At 46.1% G+C, this 19729-nt stretch overlaps 2 protein-coding genes across 3 annotated transcripts in view; one reads left to right on the forward strand and one right to left on the reverse strand.

Annotated features, from left to right (window-relative positions):
• TIMP3 (TIMP metallopeptidase inhibitor 3) overlaps nucleotides 1-3945 on the reverse strand; it is a 37451-nt gene extending 33506 nt beyond the window's left edge. Inside the window, exon 1 of the mRNA XM_072342618.1 lies at nucleotides 3570-3945. Coding sequence (XP_072198719.1) covers nucleotides 3570-3693 — 124 coding nt within the window. The 5' untranslated portion in view covers nucleotides 3694-3945. The remainder of the gene's footprint in view (nucleotides 1-3569) is intronic.
• SYN3 (synapsin III) overlaps nucleotides 1-19729 on the forward strand; it is a 199226-nt gene that overhangs the window by 98810 nt on the left and 80687 nt on the right. The gene's annotated exons all lie outside the window — the stretch shown is intronic.

Consider the following 19729-nt stretch of genomic DNA (forward strand, 5'->3'; position numbering starts at 1 on the left):
CAATAGTAACGAGAGACCAAAGGAACCTTATATAATATTCTGCACCGCAGCTTCCAAGCAGTGATTTCCACCACATATTTTGTTTTAACGTTTTGCATTTGTAGATGGGACTAGCTCCACATCCCAGAAGGTCATCTCTTTCCTCAAGCAGAGCAGGGTTTACTTTAACTGTAAGGAACCATACAAAACAGCAAATAAGAAACTTGCATTTCCATTTTTCCCATTTTCCAACAGGATCACCAGTTTACAATGGTGATCTTTCTGCCAGAAGACAAAACCAGGCACAAAGAACTCCATCTCTCACCATGTTTTTGAACGCAGACATTGGAATTCCATACAAGTTAAAACACTTCCTCAATTTCTTTAAGATCTCATCTATGATGAAGTTGTTCTGCATACCTCTTCTAGTTTTCTAACAAAAAGGCAGAATGATTGTAAAGAAAACCAGTGAAAGAAAAAGGGCTGGTTTTCAAGGGGTATGGCACAGTGGAGGTATGAATGGCATCCTTCACACCAAGGCAATCCAAGAGCTTGCCAACTCCAGCTTAACCAAGAGTGAGGCTATTTAGAAGGCAGAGGGACACTAATCACAGCTATCCTTGTTGAGACACTTCTTCCCCCAACCCAACCTACAGAAAAGAATGCTATTCCAAACTCCTTTGAACTTTTAAGAGACAGCCAGTACTGCCATAGCTCTTTCTGAAGTATATGCACAAGATGAAATTGAGATAAGCGTGGATTTCACATACTTTTCCTTTTTTTTTCTTTTGAAGGGGATGTTGGGGGGAAAGTTAGGGAGGAGGCGTTATTCCCAACCTGCGAATGCAACATTCAGCAGCCAAGCTGAAAAGTTCCTGCTGCTCCTGCAAAAAAAGAGGACAAACAAGCCCTTTTCATGTCAGCTATGTCCTGCTGGAAATGTCAGGGCTTTGTCACAATGGAACAAAGCATGCCTGGTGTCTGTTCTTTCAAAAGGTCTCTTAATTCAAACAAAAGAAAAATATTCACATCTGGAAGGGGTCGAAGGCAGGGGGTGGGAGGGGAGGAAGCAAAGTTCAGATGGCATGTCGTAGGATTGCTGTTTGTCTAATTACTGTACTGTCCTGGCACTTATCGATCCAGTTAAAGAAAGAAAGCCAGGAGTTAAAAAAAGCAATTTTTTTATTGACTGACCTCAAGGGGTCAGATGAGACACACCTCTTCACTTTTGCTCTCTTCATCGCTCTGCAACACACAGGCTGAGAAAAAAAATGGACCCTTTTAAATCAGTCTGGGAGTGGTTTCTCTTCTTTATTTTTTAGAGGAAGAAAGTAAAATCGTTGTGTATTTAGCCCAAGCTTGCTTTAGAAAGCTCACTTTGACATGCACAGGACATACATCCTAAAGGGCTGCCCTTTCCAATGGGTTTATTTGAGCATCTGTTCCTGCAAAGATTAAAGCCTTCTAATGACTGCAGAGCTGGGAGGCTGCATCAGAAAGGAGCCATGGGAAAATTGAAAACTAAGTGTCTAGTGATGTGAGATCAGAGGGGGAGAGAATAAACTTGAGAGCAAGACTTCACTGCCTAGGCTCAAAAAGCCAGCAGCGAGAGTTTGCATTACAGTGCTAGACTCTTTCTCCTTAGGCGTTCAGGGCTTCCAAAGATGAAAAGCCTCTCCAAGGCTGCCACCTAGCTAGTTAATTCCTTGTATTGTTTTAGGAGCTATTTTAAAATGCTCTTCTGCTCCAGCTCTTACAGCACTGACTCCTCCCTTCTGAGCTGGTATTTTGTCAGGAGTTTCAAGAGCGATAAAAACTTGCTGCCAAGTCCCTTTCTTCCTTGCAATGTGTTTTATAACCCAGCGTGTAGTTCAGCCTGTCCAAACAACTACACCAGTACACTGCCACCAGTTTCCATGGAAATGGTTAACTCCTTCACAGCCTGAAGGCTTTAACATGCATCTTGTCATGAAGAACATAACAGCGTGCACAAAAATCAACCTGCAGAAGCACTGCATTTTTCCAACAGTTACAGAAAATTTAGCTAAGGATTTACTTTTGCTTCAACCTATCACACCAAACTGCAGTCTTAACCAAAACCTGCATTTAAGTCACCCTATAACATGAGCTGCTCTCTTCCCACATGTATCTTGGCATTGCCATCGTGTCTGAAAGCACAATGAACCCACTGACATCAACTTTCTGAATGTCACACCTGGGGAAAAGCCAAGGCATGAGACACAAGAACTCCAGCACAGAGACAGGGGAGATGAAGGACGTGGCTTTGAACTCAACCAGAAATCAGAGCAGCAAACAGCAAAACTCCCTGCCCTAAAGTTTAGGAGCGCTGCTGCATGGAACTGTATAGTTAACTCTGCTCCTAGTTCATTACAAACTGACAAATATAAACTATGCATTCATAACAAAAACTTATTTAACATCATTTTTTCCCCAAAAATTAAGTTGACCGAAAACTACCTTTAATCTACTACAAGATGACCTAAACGGAGCACCAAAGGAGATCTCCCAAAACGCAGCAAATGAAGGCCACGTTATGTCAGCAGCTTTAGCTGTGGAAAAGTGGGTTCTCATCCTTACTGTCACAAAGGCTGTCACTCCCTGGCAGCTGCCCCTCGGGTGGCACGCCTGTTAACCCAAACTGAAAAACAGAGGCAGAAATATGGATATTCAGCAGAATTTTCAACCGCAGTTTCCTGGAAGGATTCCCCACTCTAAAACTATTCTATAAATATTTTCCAGGCTCTCATCGCTGAGCCTTCCCAGCGCTTTTAACATGTAATGTTTTCTTCTGGCATTCAGACACTCTACAGAAACGAGAACTGAACAACCAGACACAACCACAGCTTTTGTATAAGTTTGGCTACGAGCAAAGTCACTGGCAGGGAATGCAGCAAGAACTCTACTCTGTTTGACTTCCACAGCAGCCGCCTGGAGGGTTTCCTTGCAGACTCTGCTCGGTGACAAGTGGGAACCAGCAGCCCCCCCATACACCGCACTACTACAACAGCCAAAGGAGGTGCAAGAAAACTCCATGCACACACTGCGCTCACAGCTACCGAGGTGACAGCCCGTGCAGACTGTCAGGCGGACACGTGTCCGGCTGCAGCACAGAGGACACCACTGCTGGGTTTCGTACTTTTTGCCACTTAGCAAACAGCGACCGTATTTGGCTAAGCAGCCTCAGCTACAAACAAAATAGAGAACTTGGACGAAGAGGTAATGGAAACTCTAGTCCCGAGACAGTTTGGGTGTCCCCTATCTCACGTTCGTGCAGGGCTGATCGTAGGGATGCTCAACCCCACAACAAGGGGGGGCCGAGCGAAGAGTTCCAGCCTTCCAAAAACACACGTGTCCTCACGCTTATGAGATCGCCCCAAGAAGACGCAGCGTCCCAAAGGCGCGGTGACACCCGTCCCTGCCTCCCCAGCGCTCCCCGCTGCTGCTCCCGGCCGCCCCCTCCCCTCACCCCACGCAGACGGCGCCGTGCGGGACGCCCCACGGCGAGGCGCTCCCTCCCGCCCTGCAGCGGGCAGGTGGCAGCCCCGCAGCCCGGGGACGGAGCCACTCACCGATGTCGGAGTTGCAGAACGCGTCCTGCGGGTGGATGGGGACGCAAGTGCACGCCTCCGCCACCAGGTCCCGCAGGCTCCAGCTGCACAGGAACACGGCGAGGAAGCCGAGCCACGCCGTCATGCTGCCTGCTCCGGGGTGCGCTTCGAGCTGCAGCCGCTGTTCTAGTCGCCTAACTCGAGCCTCGCTACTCGCTCGCTCCCTCCTCACACCGCGTCTCTCTCGGCCTCGGCAGGGCAGCCCTCGCTCGGCAGCACGGAGCAAGCCCGAGTGCGCAGCGCGGTAAGACTGAGCGGGGCTGAAGCGAGCCGAGCTGTGCCGCGCTGCCCGGTGCGCAGAGTTATAGCCTCGATCGCGCCCTCTCCGGCTCCGGGGGCGCCGCCGCAGCCGACCAATAGGAGCCCCGCATTACCTCATCGGCGGGAGAGGCCAGCGGGACGGGGCGGGGCTGTGGCCGCGGCTTCAGCGCCTTATACGGAATAGAGCGGGGAGCGCCGTGCGCGGGCGGGCGCTGGGTTGGTGGTGCAGGTAGCGGCCCCTGAGGAGAAGTTCACCCCTTGGGAGAAGTCCCCTTGAGGAGAAGTCCCTCTGGGGCGAAGTGCTCAACTCGGCTTGGGCTGCGGCTCGTAAAAATGCAAACATTCGTGCCGGCTGCCTGCGCGGCTCTGTCCCACACAGCCCCGTCCGCCCCAGTGAGGCTCTGCCTGCCCTGACGAGGGGAGAAGAAAGAGGCACCTCAGACGGTCGTGGAGTTGCTGTTTGCTCTCAGAGCTCGGGGTGTTTCTCTCACAGCCATCTCAGTTGGCTGTAAACTGACTTTTGGCTGCGGGCGATGGAAGGAAACGGCACTGCGAAGGGTTTTCAGAAGCGAGCAGAAAGCAGCACCTCACCGCTTCTCCTCCTTCAGCGAGCAGCGAAAGGAGGATGGGGGAAAGGACAGGTCCCAGCTGAACCCCTTGCCATGATGTTGCCCTGTGGCCCTTCATCCTGCCCTAGTGCCCCTTCTGCCTCCCCACCACTCCCCCTTCTCGGGATGGCAGTCAGCAAGGGCTGGAGCTGGGGAAAGCAGTGTTACATCTACCCAGGCACACCCAGCATTTAATCTCAAAGTGTATTTTAGCAGAGCAGCTTTAGAGGAATTTATAGAAAAGTCCTGCTTGTTTTGTTTTCCCTTATCCCCTTTTGGAAGAGTACGTTTCTATCAGCCAGAGAAATGTAAATGTTATAGTAGAGCTGGGACAGCGAGGAAGGAGATTGCCAGCTGCAGGATGCAGACAGCCTTATTATCCTGCAGAGGGGACCGAGGGGTGATTAATCACTGTATCAAACCAGTGTATGTAATGTCAGAGTACTTTCCATGGGGTTTACAAGATTTAAGCATGTCTAGTTATAAATGATGCTGGTATTAAAGGCCAGGGACCAGCTGTCCTAAATTTCTAAATAGTCAGCTAAGTCTGTAGATTTACAGTTCTGTTCCATCTGGGTGAACCACAGTCTGCCTACACCTTTTCTTTAATCATACCACCCCTATAAAATTAAAGCATCCAGTTCGGTAGAAACACAGGCTCTCATTTAGGGCACAGGTGTACAAAAGCTTGAAGATGGGTGTTGCTAGCAGCTATCAAAATAACAAAGCAAACAGCGGAAGTCATAGAATAATAGAGCATCCTAAATTGGAAGGGACCCATAAGGAACATCAAATCCAGCTCCTGGCTCTACAGAAATGTAGGTCCCTCTCCTTGCTGTGTGGTGTTGAGGTGATAACAGGTTGTACAGGTATACACAAAGCAGGACATTAAACGGGACATTAGACGTAGGCATGCTAGTGTCAGAATCATTTGGATTCAAAGTGCAATATGAGAAACCCCATGCAAAAAGCTCCTTAGGTATTTGGGCTGTCAGCTCCATGTACTAGGGCTGAGGTTGAATCTGTCAGATCGGGCTGTCACTTCGATCTCACTGAGTGTAAACAAGGACTAATTCCACTGACCTCAGCAGAGAAACACGGAAGAAAAACGAGGTGTGTCTGGCACTTTCATTTTTTCTTTGTTGTTGTTAAAAAGTTTGATATCACCAACATCATGATGCACCTGATCTATCAGCATCTCAGATCAGTACCTGAGAGAAGCAGAGTTAGTCCATAATCTGACACTTATGTAAATAAGAGAGACTTTGGCCCACACACAACTAGATATAATCACAACTGCAGCACCACCTGTCCAAGTAGATCTTCTGAGAAGGTTTCTTCATGTCTATAATAACACCTTTCCGGTGCGTTCCGAGGACTAACAAGCTGAATACTTTATAACAAGCTTTGAAGATGCTGGGTGTTGTGTAAATGTTGAGTGCCTGTAATGCACAGACACGAGACACGTTCAGAGGAGGCTGAAAAACAAACCCTTCAGTCACCTTGCTTTCTGCAAGGGGAGAAGGAACAGGGCTAGAAGTTACTGAGATTCCTTCCTTCAGGCATGGCAGTAGCTCATTTACAATGGGACCGACCAAGCTTGTTAAACACCAAGTTTGTGTTGATTAAATGAACTAGTTAACCTTTCAGATGTAACCCAGAGAAGTAATCTGCAATTACCTGTCATGCTGAAAAGGAATGCTGCAGTCTGACCTAGTGGCAAGGCACAGCTCTTTGGAAGGGATGATGCTCGGGTTGTCTGTGTGTCATGATGAACCATTGTTTTCTCTGCTGCAATTTGATAGGTATGTACCTGTGTCTGAACAGGAAGGGCTTAACTGATTTGTCTGCTTTTTTGACACCTAGGCATTCCATTTCAACAAGTTCAACTTTCTTGTAGTAGTAAGGATGCAGGATTCTATGCAATAATAACAGCCCAGTAGGACTAGATATTGTGCAGTAACTGTATTTATTCGCCACTTAGCATACACAGAAATGAGAGTGCTTTATCTTTGTAAATCACAGGTAAACAGTACTCAGGAAAGCTCAGTCTGGCCCATGGCCTGCTAGGAGGCTTCTGTTCAATCATTTTACCTGCTTATACATTAGTTTCCTCAGAAATAGAGCTATTATGTATTATCCTCTGATTATATATATTAGACGTTCAATGTTAGCCTCTCCACCTTGAGCCCTGCCACTAAAATGTGCTCTAGAGTAGCCAGGAAAGAGTTCCGTTTGTTTATTTATATGAGAAAATTTTGATACGTGGTCAAAGTTACACAAAGTCAATTAAGGAACTGAATGGAAAACTCATTCTGGGTCCCTACCCTCTGCCCTGTCTGCGTGGGAGTAACTGCAGGGGGAAAAATAAAATTAACTAGCATTCAGCTCCTTTGGCTAGACAAAACTTTAAGCCTTATATGGCCATTAAAAACATAGCAAGAAAAGAAGGAGAAAATAAAGACCTTGATCTTCATATGAGAAAATTAGAGTTCACATTTGATTTATGTCACCAAATAAAGAAATCTATGTTATTTCAGTCCACCACCAAGAACACACTGTTGAACACAATTAAGGAACTCTCTGCTTTACTGGGCAGCCACACCACTTCATGCTGTGATCTTGTCGGATCCCACAAGCTAAGCATGACTGGGCTGGGTCAATAGTTGGTGTGAAATTTCCCAGGGAAAGCCATGTCCTGCAGGTGTTGGCTGAGTAAAGTGGCATTCTTCTCTCAGCCGTGCACGAATGTGTAGAGACAGTGCTAGGGGGCACTGCGCTGCAAGAGATGTTTGCAACTCACGTGGATGAAGTTAGGTTCCTTGCAGTATCTGAAGAATTCACTCTTCACAGAAGGAGCGATGTTAAGCTGAGTGTCTCGTTTAAGTGAGGAGAGAGAACTACATTTGCTTCCATGGGTACTCATTGAAGGATACATCAAGAGCATAACTAATATCATTTTCCTTCCACAAGTCCTGTTTGTGACTGGAAAGGATCAACCCAGAGCAAGGCATAGAGGCTGAGATAAAAGCACTTTGGGATGGTCCTTCAAGAGGCATAAGGTGTTGATGTAAATGAACTAAAGGTGTATTCTCTTCCATTCTGATCACCTTTCACGATGAGCTGTGAGGGTTTTCCAGACACTGGCAGAAAGCTACTTCTGAACTGACAAAAGCATCTGAATGTAATTAGTACAGAAAGGCTAAATCAAACTACAGGAAATTTGGGAAAAAAAAAAAAAAAAAAAAAAAAAAAAAGAACAAAATGAACAAACAAACAGGAGAAATACACACTCACTACCACCAACTTCAAAAACTCTGAAGACAACCCAACTCCTCCCAGAGCTCAGCTGGCTTAAACCAAGCAGAGCACAGATTAAGCCAGGAGAGTTCAGCCTGCAGTTCAAACAATCCTGCCACCTGCATGAACAGCACATCAATTTTAAATGTTACTGAACTGTGGGCATTTTTTCATTTTAGATTGCCCATAGTAACTTGACTAGATTCATGGCTGTAGAGCCCTTCCATCAGCACTCCAAATTGTCTAGCTGCCAAGTTGCCTCATCTTGTCCTGAAAACCTTTCTTGAAATTAATGACCCTTATATCCTTTACATCAGCTCAGCATCACACCCTCTAGAAGATGTCACTGCTCTTCTGCTTTTATATAGCAGGTAGGAAGGGACTTTTTACACATCTGATGTCCTCTTTGACAGCACACCCACACTATGTCATAGAATTGTAGAATCATAGAATGGCCTGGATTGGAAGGGACCTCAAGGATGATCAGGTTCCAACCCACCTGCCACGGGCAGGGCTGCCAACTGTTAGATCAAGTACAAGACCAGATTGTCCAGGCCCCATCCAACCTGACCTTGAAAACCTCCAATGATGAGGCATCCACAACTTTTCTGGGCAATCTTTTCCAGCGCCTCACTACTCTCCGTAGAAAACTTCCCCCTGGCATCTAACCTAAATCTCCCCTCCTTTAGTTTGAAAACATTCCATGTTGTCCTAGCACTATCCACCTGTGTAAGAAGTTGATTTTATAATCTCCCTTTAAATATTGGAAGGCCACAATGAAGTCTCACCGCAGCCTTCTCCAAGCTAAACAAGTCCAACTCCTTCAGCCTGTCCTCACTGGAGAGGTGCTCCAGCCTCCTGATCATCTTTGTGGCCCTCCTCTGGACCCTCTCCAACAGCTCCACATCCTTCCTGAGTTGGAGGCCCCAAGCCTGCACACAGTAATGCAGATAGTGCCTCACAAGGGCAGAGTACAAAGAGATAATCACCTCTTCTGATGCAGCTCAGGATACCGTTGGCCTTCCAGGCTGCAAGCGCACACTACTGGCTCACGTATTGTTTTTCATCTACCCCTAAGTCCTTCTTGGCAGGGCTACTTTTAAGGAATTCTTCTCCCAGTCTGTATACATATCTGGGATTACCTTGACCAAAGTGCAGAACTTTGGTGCACTTTGTTTTGTTGAACCTCATTAGGTTCACATAGGCCCACCTTTTGAATTTGTCTAGGTCCTTCTGGATGGCATCCCTTCTTTCAGCCCTATCAACTGTACCAGTCAGCTTGGTGTCATTAGAAAACTTGCTGAGGATGCACTTGATCCCATCATCTGTGTCAGTGATGAAGAAGTTAAAGAAAACCAGACCCAAGACAAACCCCTGGGGGACACCACTCGTCACCAAACTCCACCTGGATGTAGAGCCATTGACCACGACCCTCTGGCTGCGACCTTCCAACCAATTCTTTATCCACCAAATAGTCTGCCCTTCAAATCCATATCTCTCAAATACAGAGATAAGGGTGTGGGAGGGGCCTGTGGGAGGGGCCTTGATATGTCATAGGCAGTCCTACTGAAATGGTCACACACTGCATTAGCAAAAGATGCTTTTGTTTCCTAATTATCTTTTTCAGCAGGTTTGTTGTTGGTTGGGTGTGGGGTTTTTTTCAGACACTTTCCTTTGAGAAGACTTTAATTTGTGTATAAAAAAGGTTGAAAACAGAACTTCTCTATTAATAACTTTTGTATCAATAGACTTCATCTGCTACTTAAAATGACTCTTTATTCAGAAATGCCTTTGATTCTATTTATACACATGAATTTTTTTATTTGATCTCTTTCTCTGAGGTCACAGAGGAATTATGTCACCTTCCTGCCTGCAAGCCAGATGCAGGTAACACTATCCCATTCCCAAGCTTTTAATTAGAGATACACCATTAAACTTCCATCAGCTCTAACAGTTCTGTGTTGTATTTAATCTTTATGGATCCTTCGCAGATTGTGCTTGCAGAGAGCACCCAGTCTGGAAGCAGAACACAGGCACTGTGTGCCACCAACAGCATCGCATTGTAAGGGACTGTTAAATATGAAATCACCCTCTCGGTAAAGTGGGGATCCTCCGGTCAGGCTGTGATGTGGCATCAGCTGCAGAAAGGTGACCAGGAAATATCTTCTAACAGCCTTTATCGAGTTGAAAATGTTTCATGCACATGACTCCGCACTTTGGCCCCAATCCAGCAAAACACGAAGGCACGTGTTCAACTTTAAGCACACAAGATGGTCCACTGAAGTCAACAGGACCATTTATATGCACAAAGTTAAATATAAGCTTAAGTGCATTTCTGGATTCGGGCCAAAGGGCTCAGTACCATACAGGGTTCAAGCCAGGAGGCTGTGATTAGATGGCCTGACAGAGTCGGGGGCGGGGAGCAGGACGTGATTTGCTTGGCTCTACCTGCCTATGCCTCATTCCAAAGCAATTAATTTTCCCTCATTTTTGTTTAAAATAAGTTGGTTTTGTTTTTTGTTGGTTTTTTTTTCCATTTTTCTTGCTTTGCTTTCATGCTGCTGTAGCTATTTCCAAATTGAAGTTTTGTTTTGCTTTTAAACCCCTTCGAAACAGCATCAATAGCTTTAAGTGACTGAACAAAGAGATTTCAAATAGATGAGGTGCTTCAAATGGTAATAAGAGCTGGTGTTCACAGAGCTTTGGAGGCTGGCACTGAGAGGAGAGAGAGAGCAACTAAAATCACTTTTCAGTCGTTCCTTTGTATGAACAATTTTCTGGCTTATGCAATGCACAGTAATTAAAATGATTGAAATGCCTCACATTTTTAAGAGAGCTTTAAGGCAGCTCTGTGGCGCTGTGTCCAGCAGAGTTCACGAGCTGTAGATTTGTGACTGTAATCAAGGTTTGATGTTTCTATCAGTGTAACTCGAAGAAGACAGTATCTCTGTAGAGGCCTAGGAGGGGAGCTTGAGGAAGAAGCAGTAACATCTGGTCTCTTCACAGTTGCATGAACACCTATTGAGCAAGCTTTCCTTGCTGTGAAATGAGAGCCTGAAGGTTTGTCTGAACGTCAGAGATCCCATTGCTTTCATTCACTGCAGCCTTCTGTCCTGTCCAACTTCAAGAGTGGAACAGCACTTCCACAACCCTATCCTAATGACAAGTACTCATCTGCCCCCTCCAATGTGCTATACATTTCCAGGAGGGAGGGTACTGGCCACTGCAGTTGTTCGATGAATTTGTGGAGGGCCAAATAACTCCCCAGTGTGAGCAAGGCAGACAGACAGGTCTCTCTGCTCACAACCCCCATTCTTGTGCTACTTGACACAGATAAGGGAAAATCTTGTTGATTTTTGGTCCCCTTGGGAAGCGATGTGGGGGGAAGCCATGACATCCCTTGCCTTCTCTCAAGGGTTGGCCTGACTGCTGGCAGGTATGAACAGCCATGGAGAAACAGGGGAGCTGAGCCCAGTCTCTCTTGGGATGGGAGATAGGACCTTTTTGTCATGCTGAGCATCAAGGTCCTTCTCCTCTCTCTGCCTCTTACCAGCCTTCTGAGGACACCTACTGAACTCCCTCCTCTCCCAGCATAGTCTTTCTCCCCTTTTCCTACACATCAGAGACACTGAGTATGATACAGTGGTCTCCACAATACTGTGGTAAGGTAGGAGACAAAGATCCCAGTCAGGAAATAGTGGCTCTCTATCTTGTACATTACCCTGAGTGTCATTTGAGGTTAGCAGAGCTGCAGTACCCCCACACCTAATAGGCCAACCAGTCCCTAGGATGTACCACTGGTTCTAAAGAATGTTGGAGTCCTTTGAAATCACTGTACACATGAAAAGCAGAAAGTTGAGCACCAAGGAGCTGGCGTTCCTCTTTTTGTTACATTAATGAGCCAGGAGACAATGTCAGGCTGTTGGGTCTGAAAGAAGTGCCTCGTCTTTATCTGCATAACAGGTGCAGCTGCAGGAAAAGTTTACTGTCTTGCTCTCTTGCATAACCTACAAAGACTTCCCACAAATATAAGCCAAATCGCTTCATCCCCATAGTCCAGCTAGTTTCTTACTTGAAGTTGCAAACAGAGGTGTTAGTTGCAAGGACGGTCTCTAATGATGGGACAGTGTCCCAGAAGGGATCAAAGTCAGCAATTCCTGTTTGTGTCTGTCAGTGAATAGGTGTCAAAAGTGAGAAGTTCCTCTGTGTGTAGGTCCCAATGGAGATCGTTTCCTCAGGGTAGGACTTTTTAAAACCCAAATTGACTTTTTTCAGTGCTTTTGTCCATGTATTCCCAAATTACTGATGTAGTGTAACAGTAAGCAACAGCCTCACTTACGACACATCTCTCCCACACAGACTCACCATCCAAAGCACAAAAAGCTGGGGATTTCTGATGTGAAACATCAAGGACAGACCTACTTCTTCTCTGGAGCAAAAGGCAGCACTTCTGTTTCCTCATTGTACTGGAATTTTGCTCCATAAATCTTGGCACACAGTGTGAGACAAAAGATAAGGAGATGGTAGGTCTGCAGCCGGGAATGAGGAGGATTCTGTCATTTGTTTATTGTCCTACTCTTCCTGAGTGACAAATAATGCACTCATCAAAGGACCCTTTCAGATCTGCAGTGTAAGTTCCACACCTCAAATATTAATGCTGGCAGTGAAGAGATCAGTGTTTGATTTAGCACAGTTTGAAAATAATATTCTTTCTCCGCTGAAGAAAGCAAGAGAAGTCTACCGTCCTCATTCTCCTTTATGCAAAGAGCTTGAGCAGACCCCCGGTTGAGTACGAAAGCACCTTGGTTTCCATTGTGACTGGTAATGGTCATTGTATGCTAAGAGTTAATCTGTAACCAGATGCAGCACAACTGGAGGTGAAGCCAAGAAAGAGGAACAGAGCAAACTTCCTCTGTTTTTCCTTCACACTGAACAAAAGTATCTTTACCAGGAACCACAGAACTAGGATTACAATATCTTTCATTACTAGCATAAGCTCAAAGAAACAGTGTTCTATACTTGCAGAGTTCAACTCTTAATTTAAACTTAGTTTGTAGCAAGAGCAACAGGTAGACACTGGGTGCAGGGTGCTCATTGAAGGGGAAGCACATAGTATGGATGAATGTTCTTTCACCCCACTGGTACTGCCCAGAAAGAAGGACTTCAAATGTGTATCAGAAGCAGCAGTGACAACCACCCAGAGCAGTCAGGATTCATAGAATCCTAGAATCACAGAATCATAAAATGGCCTGTGTTGAAAAGGACCACAGTGATAAACCAGTTTCAACCCCCCTGCCATGGGCAGGGTCGCCAACCACTAGACCAGGCTGCCCAGAGCCACATCCAGCCTGGGAATGAGGCACGAAGGTGTTGAATTCATGTATAGTTTCCACAGCAGGAGCAAAGCTATGAGGGTATCACAGCTTGAACATGTATCCTGAGCATGAAAATACCTCTCTGTATCTCTGTTCCACCAAACCTTGCTCAGAGTGTTGGCCAGGAGTGCAGTGTTAAACCAAGTGCCTGACTGTGGGAATCTGGGCTGCTCTAGTGCAGTGGTTCATCAGAAGTGCTACAAAGCTGGAGAGATACATTACTGGTGGTTACGGATGTCACCTCTGTCCTCCTCTCTCTTCTCCCATCCTCCCTAGTGCTCCACAGCACAGCTTCCATTCTTCCATTCTCCCAGTATATGCAGCAGTGATTTGAAGCAATGCTTAAAGCTCTCCCTAGACACCCAGCTGAGGACTGGGAGGAAAGGGCTCTCAGTGTAAAGTTTTGCACTGCACAGGGGGGATCTACAGAGAGATCTACTCATTGAATAACCCATAGAAAAGGGCAGTGTGAGCAGTAACAGGTTCTGCCAACTGAGAAGTGGCTCTCCATGAATCTTTTCTTAGCACTAGAAAGTATGAAAGTTAGATAGACAAGGATTTTAGGCTTTTTCATTTAAACTGTACCTTCATGTTGCGTGGATTTCAACCAAGCATTCTTTAACTGAAATCTTGCTCCAGTTCAAGGTCAGCAGAACCACCACCTCAGTGAGTGGAAAGGGGAAGGAGGGACTGAAGGTCTTACTAGTGCAGAGAAATCCTTACTATGGTCAGAATATAAGGCAGTAGTTTGATATGCCATATCTCACAGCATAGCTATAGGGATATCTTCCAAAGGCACTGCAATTCTCTCTCTCAGTTTTCAGATGAAATGATCTATTGCAGCATCAAAAAAAGCACAGACTTGCCTCACAGAGGAGGAAGGAACAGGCTAGAAAGGGAAATTTTTACTTCATCTGAAATTGCTTGCCCCATCCGGAATAAATCTTCACACTGAAAATCATATATAATTGTGACTTAGCCTAGAGGGGCTAGGATAGCGTTAGCTTACAGCATGGCTGTAAGCAAATAGCACCACAGAGAGTTGGCTGGAGGAAGTAAAATCTTATTCCCAGTGAATGCAAGAGCTTTTCCTTCTCCTTCCTGCAGAGACAGAACCTAGCTCCTCAAATTAGACAATATCTCCAACTCCCCTGAGGTGTTTCCACAAATGTCAATGTGATTAAACAGTTTTTACTTCCTTGAAGCTACAGTCTGAAAGCAGACATAGCCATTCAGGTTTATTTTGAGATAAGTCTTCTGAGAATAAGAAAGTGAAGGAGGGAGAAGCTGGTGCTGCAAAACTCTTATTCTGTCAGTCATTAGTGGGAAGGAGGAGGGAGGGCAGCAGTAAAGGCATGCTTATGGCTGCATGGAAGGGAGAGTTCTCAAAGGATTCCTTTAATCAGATTCTGCAGAAGATAGGCTCTCTCTGTAATTCACTCCACGTCTTATTCAAAGGCCATATGCTCTGGTCATGTGGAGATTTACAGTCTCCAATTTACTGGCCTCAGAGAATCTAAAAGAATTATGCATGAAATCATGTTCTGTGATAACTGAGGCTTCACACAGCCATGCTTTCTAAAGGCTGCTTCTAGCTCAAGATAAGACCCCTTAAGGGCTTTGGAGCCCTTTCGGGGAAGAGGGTAGAGGAGAAAAAGGGGGAGCTGCTAACCATTGCCATATGTGAGAAGCATCCCTGTCTGCACATGGGTGTGACGTTCATGTTATCATAGAGACTGAGCTCCAAATAGGCCCCCCGTTTCCTGTTTCCAGTCAGCAACTTGCTGCTGGAGCAGGAATCCCATGTCGCACTGTACTGCAGTTACAAAAGAGGAAAACGATGGCCAGTGGAGAGAGAAAGGGTGGGGGAAATCCTCTAAAATAACAGGGATGTGAGCCAGAAGTCCTGAGAGGCAGCAGAATAAGTGGGAGTTTAGCAAACAACCATTTTATTTCTTTGACTAGCGTTCCTCAGAGACCAAAGTACTCCAGTTCTCAGAGTTAATTTTAGCTATTTGTGGTTGGCCCGTTCCTAATGTCCCTTTCCTATCTCTCACACACACTGAACCTTGGGATACTCTCTGTGGGCTGACAGATGACGTGAAAACCTCTAATCTGCGGGTCAAATATCAGAAATGAAGTGGGATCAGGAAACTGGAAGCACAATTTGTTTTCTTCCAAATAAGGGAGATACATTCATATTAGAAGTTCTTAGCATACCAAGTTCGTGGGTTTTTTTGTTGTTTTTTTTTTTAAAGAAGTGTATGAGAGGAATGACTTATTCATGAAATTTTTATGGTAACCACCAAAGATGTTATCATCCCATGGACATCCCATGGCCTTTCCTATGCAGACGATGACAGACATGCATTTATTACTTCCAGGCTCTTCTGCAGGAAAACCAAAACCACGCTGTCCCAAGTACTGTACTCAGATGCAACAGGCAGAGTACGTCCCTGCCAAAGGGCACTGAGTACACATTAGAGAGAGTTCAAAACGAACACAGTGACAATAAAGCTGTGGTGCCAGGAATTAACAAGTTTGCTATATGTAGTATTCATACCGTAGGTGAGTGATGTTAACAGAAGTCTGCGCCTTACCTGTGCTGATGGGCTGCCTTACCTGTGCTGATGTGCTTCCAGTGTTTTATGGTTCACCAAATTTGCCCTACAGCCTGTGATGAATCTGATGACCAGAGGCACCACAGGATGCAGAAGCAAGTTAAAAGGTTTGAGATGATGCCTCCCATCTCAGCCAGTGTTTCCCATAAACTTCAGCAACAGCTGGGTCTGTTCCTTGCTCTGAATCTCCCATCCTTTGCCCATAGAAATCTGTAGAGGATGCTTTGCTCTTTATCTTCTCAGAGTGATATATGTGTGGAATTGAGGACAGTAAAAAGTCATATGGTCCCCTAAGGAATCTGGAAGAGAAGTTGGCTCTATAAGAAAATTAAGTTCAGGGCTAAGAAATCAGCTCAGGCCCCTTACTGTCAGTTGATAGATTTAAGGCTTTGAGTCAGGTGAAGAACGTGAAGGTCTCTCATATAAAAGACCTTGGCCCCAAGAATCTGTCTGGGAGGAGGAGAAGGTAGTTGCTATTCTCCTCAAGAGTGGAAGCTCTTCCACTCAGTAGTCCCTGAGCTGACAGAGAGCAGATTTCTGTTATGACTTGGCCAGACTGCACTGGTTTTGATTTGGACCAGAAACAAAAGACTTACTAGGACATCTTAGAGAAGGATGCCTGTAGCTCTCTGTGCTGGCTGGCAGGACATGGTCTGTCTGCATAAAAAAGAAACCAAGTGAGATGCTAGTGTCTCTTTTTGATGCACTGCAGGTATTTCTCAGGTGAGCTTATGCTACTCAGGTAGCTATTTTCCACTATACAGAGATGCAGCAGGACTCTGGCAGCTGTAACCAGCACTGCTGGCAGCAGACACACAGCACAGCTAAGCTTTTTGGAGAAATCTGGCAGTGAACAGAGCACATGTGGGGGCACAGGAGGCATCCCAGATTGACTTTGGCTTCCCACGGACTTCCTGGAAGACCTACAGATGTCTGAAGGTCTCCTTCATTTTTTAAGAGCAAAGCTGGCAGCTTGTTTCCGTTTCAGAAGGAGAGGCTAGTAGGGACTCATCTGCTGGATAGGAAGATCTGTGGAAAAGGAACTGGGTGTCCTGGTGGGCAACAGGTTGGCCATGAGCCAGCAGCGTGCCCTTGATAACCCAGAATGCATTACAAAGAGCATGACCAGCAGGTTGAGGGAGGTGATTCTCCCCCTCTGCTCTGCCCTGCTGAGGACACATCTGGAGTGCTGTGTCCAGGGCTGGGCTCCCCAGTTCAAGAAAGACAGGGAACTTCTAGAGAGAGCCCAGCGGAGGGACTCCAAGATGATGGGGGTCTGGAGCACCTCCCTCATGAGGAAAGGCTGAGAGCCCTGGGACTGTTCAGCCTGAGGAAGAGAAGGCTGAGAGGGGATCTTATCAATGCTGTGTCAAGTGGATGGGGCCAGGCTCCATCTTCTCAGTGTTGCTCAGCGACAAAACAAGGGGCAACAGACTCACACTGGAGCAGAGGAAGTTCCATCGAAATATGAGAAAGAACTTTACCTTGAGGGTGAAAGAGCTCAGGAACAGGCTGCCCAGACAGGTTGTAAAGTCTCCTTCTCTGGAGATGTTCAAAACCTACTTGGACACTTTCCTGTGTAACTTACTGTAGGTATCCTGATTTAGCAGGGGGATTGTCCCTTCCAGCTCTAATGATTCTGTGATTTTGTGATTCTGTATGTCCTGTCCAAACCAAAGGAATGAATAGTGGGCAGCTCCCTCCCAAAAACATCTACAGGTTTTCCTAATAATGCCTGGACAGATGGACAGTCATGTGAGTCCTTGAAACTGTATTCACTTTGGAGCAGTCCCGGGTGTGGTGCAGTGGACGCAGCCCTTTACAGACAAGCCCTCTGTCTTGCAAAGACTGAATATCAACAAAATCCTTCCGGTGGGGACTTCCAGCTCTGCCTAAGCCAGCTGTAAATTCCTTTGAGGCTAAAGACTAAGAAAACTGGAATCCTGGGAGGACCTTGGTTACAATCCCAAAACCATTTCCACTGAACCTTCCCAAAACTATGGTTTCTCTGACCCAGGAATGCAAGCTCTGTAACAATGGCAAAGCTGAAGTCCTAGACCATTGGCATTAACTAGTATTAGCTCATTATTTCTGTGCACTCCGTCTGCCTCAGCTAATATGAAAATCATTCATGTGATTTTGAGATATGTCTCCCTCTGGGAAACAGACTCTTTGTTGTGCTATTGTGCAGCACCTGGCATGATGAGGTTGCTATTTTTTTAGTGGGATGCCACCTCCACATAAACAAATAACAAAGCTTGTGGGACCCCTGGCTTCTCTGTCTACTGCTTTCTTTTTGAGGTAGTTATTATGAAGTAATTATAAAGCATCTGAGTTAGCATAGCAAAGCTAACAGCTGTTCCAGCAAGAAAATGGCTGAGAAGGGATGACAGCAGGAACAGAAGCCATGAACTGATGCAGTGGCTGAAGCAGTCAGAAAGGTATCTCCATATGCAGAGAGCCCCTCAGTCGGTTTCAGCAAAGCTGAAAGAAAACTACATTTGCTCTAGGGCAGGTGAGGGCACAATCCTTCAAACCCAGGAAAGCCAAACAGCCTGACCACAGGACCAGCTGCTGCTTCACTTGCCAGACCTCCAGTTTCTGTGCTCTGTTCCCCACTACCTTCATTCTCATATGGGAGTGGTGCCCACCAGTTGTCACCCTCTGCACGAACCAGTTGAAAAGTTTGACTTCCCTTCTGTGGCAGGTTTCCTGCACGATTTGGGTTTTTTTATGTTTCCTTCCTCGACACACTTTCTTTTCTGAACGTTTGTAGGTCTCGCCCTTTACATGCAGAAATTCTGAAGGGATTTACCACCTCTTGGAGGGAATGCATTCTCCAAAAGTCTTCCCCGCTATGTTGTGGCCCCACTTGTCAACACTCTTCTCTCCAAGGAAGGAGAATGCAATCCAGGCCTCCCTCCCCTGCCTGTGGTGTCTTCAAAACAGCAAACTCTCCAGCAAGCAGCCTTTCAGAATTGCCACCAGCATGCAGGGAAGGGCATGTTAAGGTTGGGAAGGAAGAGTGGCTACACCACATTGTGTTTCAGGCACGTTTTGTTGGCTGATGGTCCCCAAGGGACTATTAGATGCTGGTGTGTGTAAAGGCAGCTTCTGGGCTACTTGCACTCACACTGCTGATGGAGTTAAGGCAAAACGAGGCAGCTGAAGATGGCTCTGAGGATCTCTCTTATTTCTCAGTGCTTGTCAGCAAAGCCTGATCAGAGCAGAGTACCCAGACCCACATCACACCATACACACGCCAACTTCTCAGCCTCCTCTTCCCACCTGTCAAAGGAGCAGGGTGGGTGTTTCAATAAAATCTTCCACCCAGGGTAAGAAAAACAGCAGATGAGGAACAGCCAAGCGGTGTGCTGTACTCACACACTTCCTTGTGCCCCAGACTGGACCCATAGTCTCACATGCATGATCTTACACTTGCTCACATGAAATACCGAAGCACTGAAGGGAAGAAGGCTACGAGGCCTGATTCCAGCTCCAGAACATCCCTTTGATAGGACTGGACTTTTCTTTTCAATTTTATTATTTTATTTTATTATTTTTTCTTTCAAAAAGAGAGGATGGACAACACCACCACTAAACTCACCTCCACCCCCAAGCAGCTGTTTTGCCAAAGGGTGGAGAAGCAGACCTCCTGATTGAGGGTGGAGCAGTTTGAAGGAGAGGAAAGCAGTGACTTCACTGTATATTAAGTAACAGCAGAGCAGGGCGTGCGTCATTCTGAAAAACAAGATTTTGGGTGGGGGCAAAGGCTCTCTGCAGCATCTTGCACATGAAGCCTTCCCCTTTGTGGGAAATAAGCAGAACATGCTGTTCTGAATGGGGGAGCTCAGAAAGCTGTACATGCGGTAGGCTAGACACCTTATAATCTCATTTAAGGGGATCCAGCAAAAAGGGCACATAATGGCATAGAGGAGATTGCTCTAGACTTTCTT

This window comes from Excalfactoria chinensis, chromosome 1, assembly GCF_039878825.1.
Source record: "Excalfactoria chinensis isolate bCotChi1 chromosome 1, bCotChi1.hap2, whole genome shotgun sequence".
Lineage (NCBI taxonomy): Eukaryota > Metazoa > Chordata > Aves > Galliformes > Phasianidae > Excalfactoria > Excalfactoria chinensis.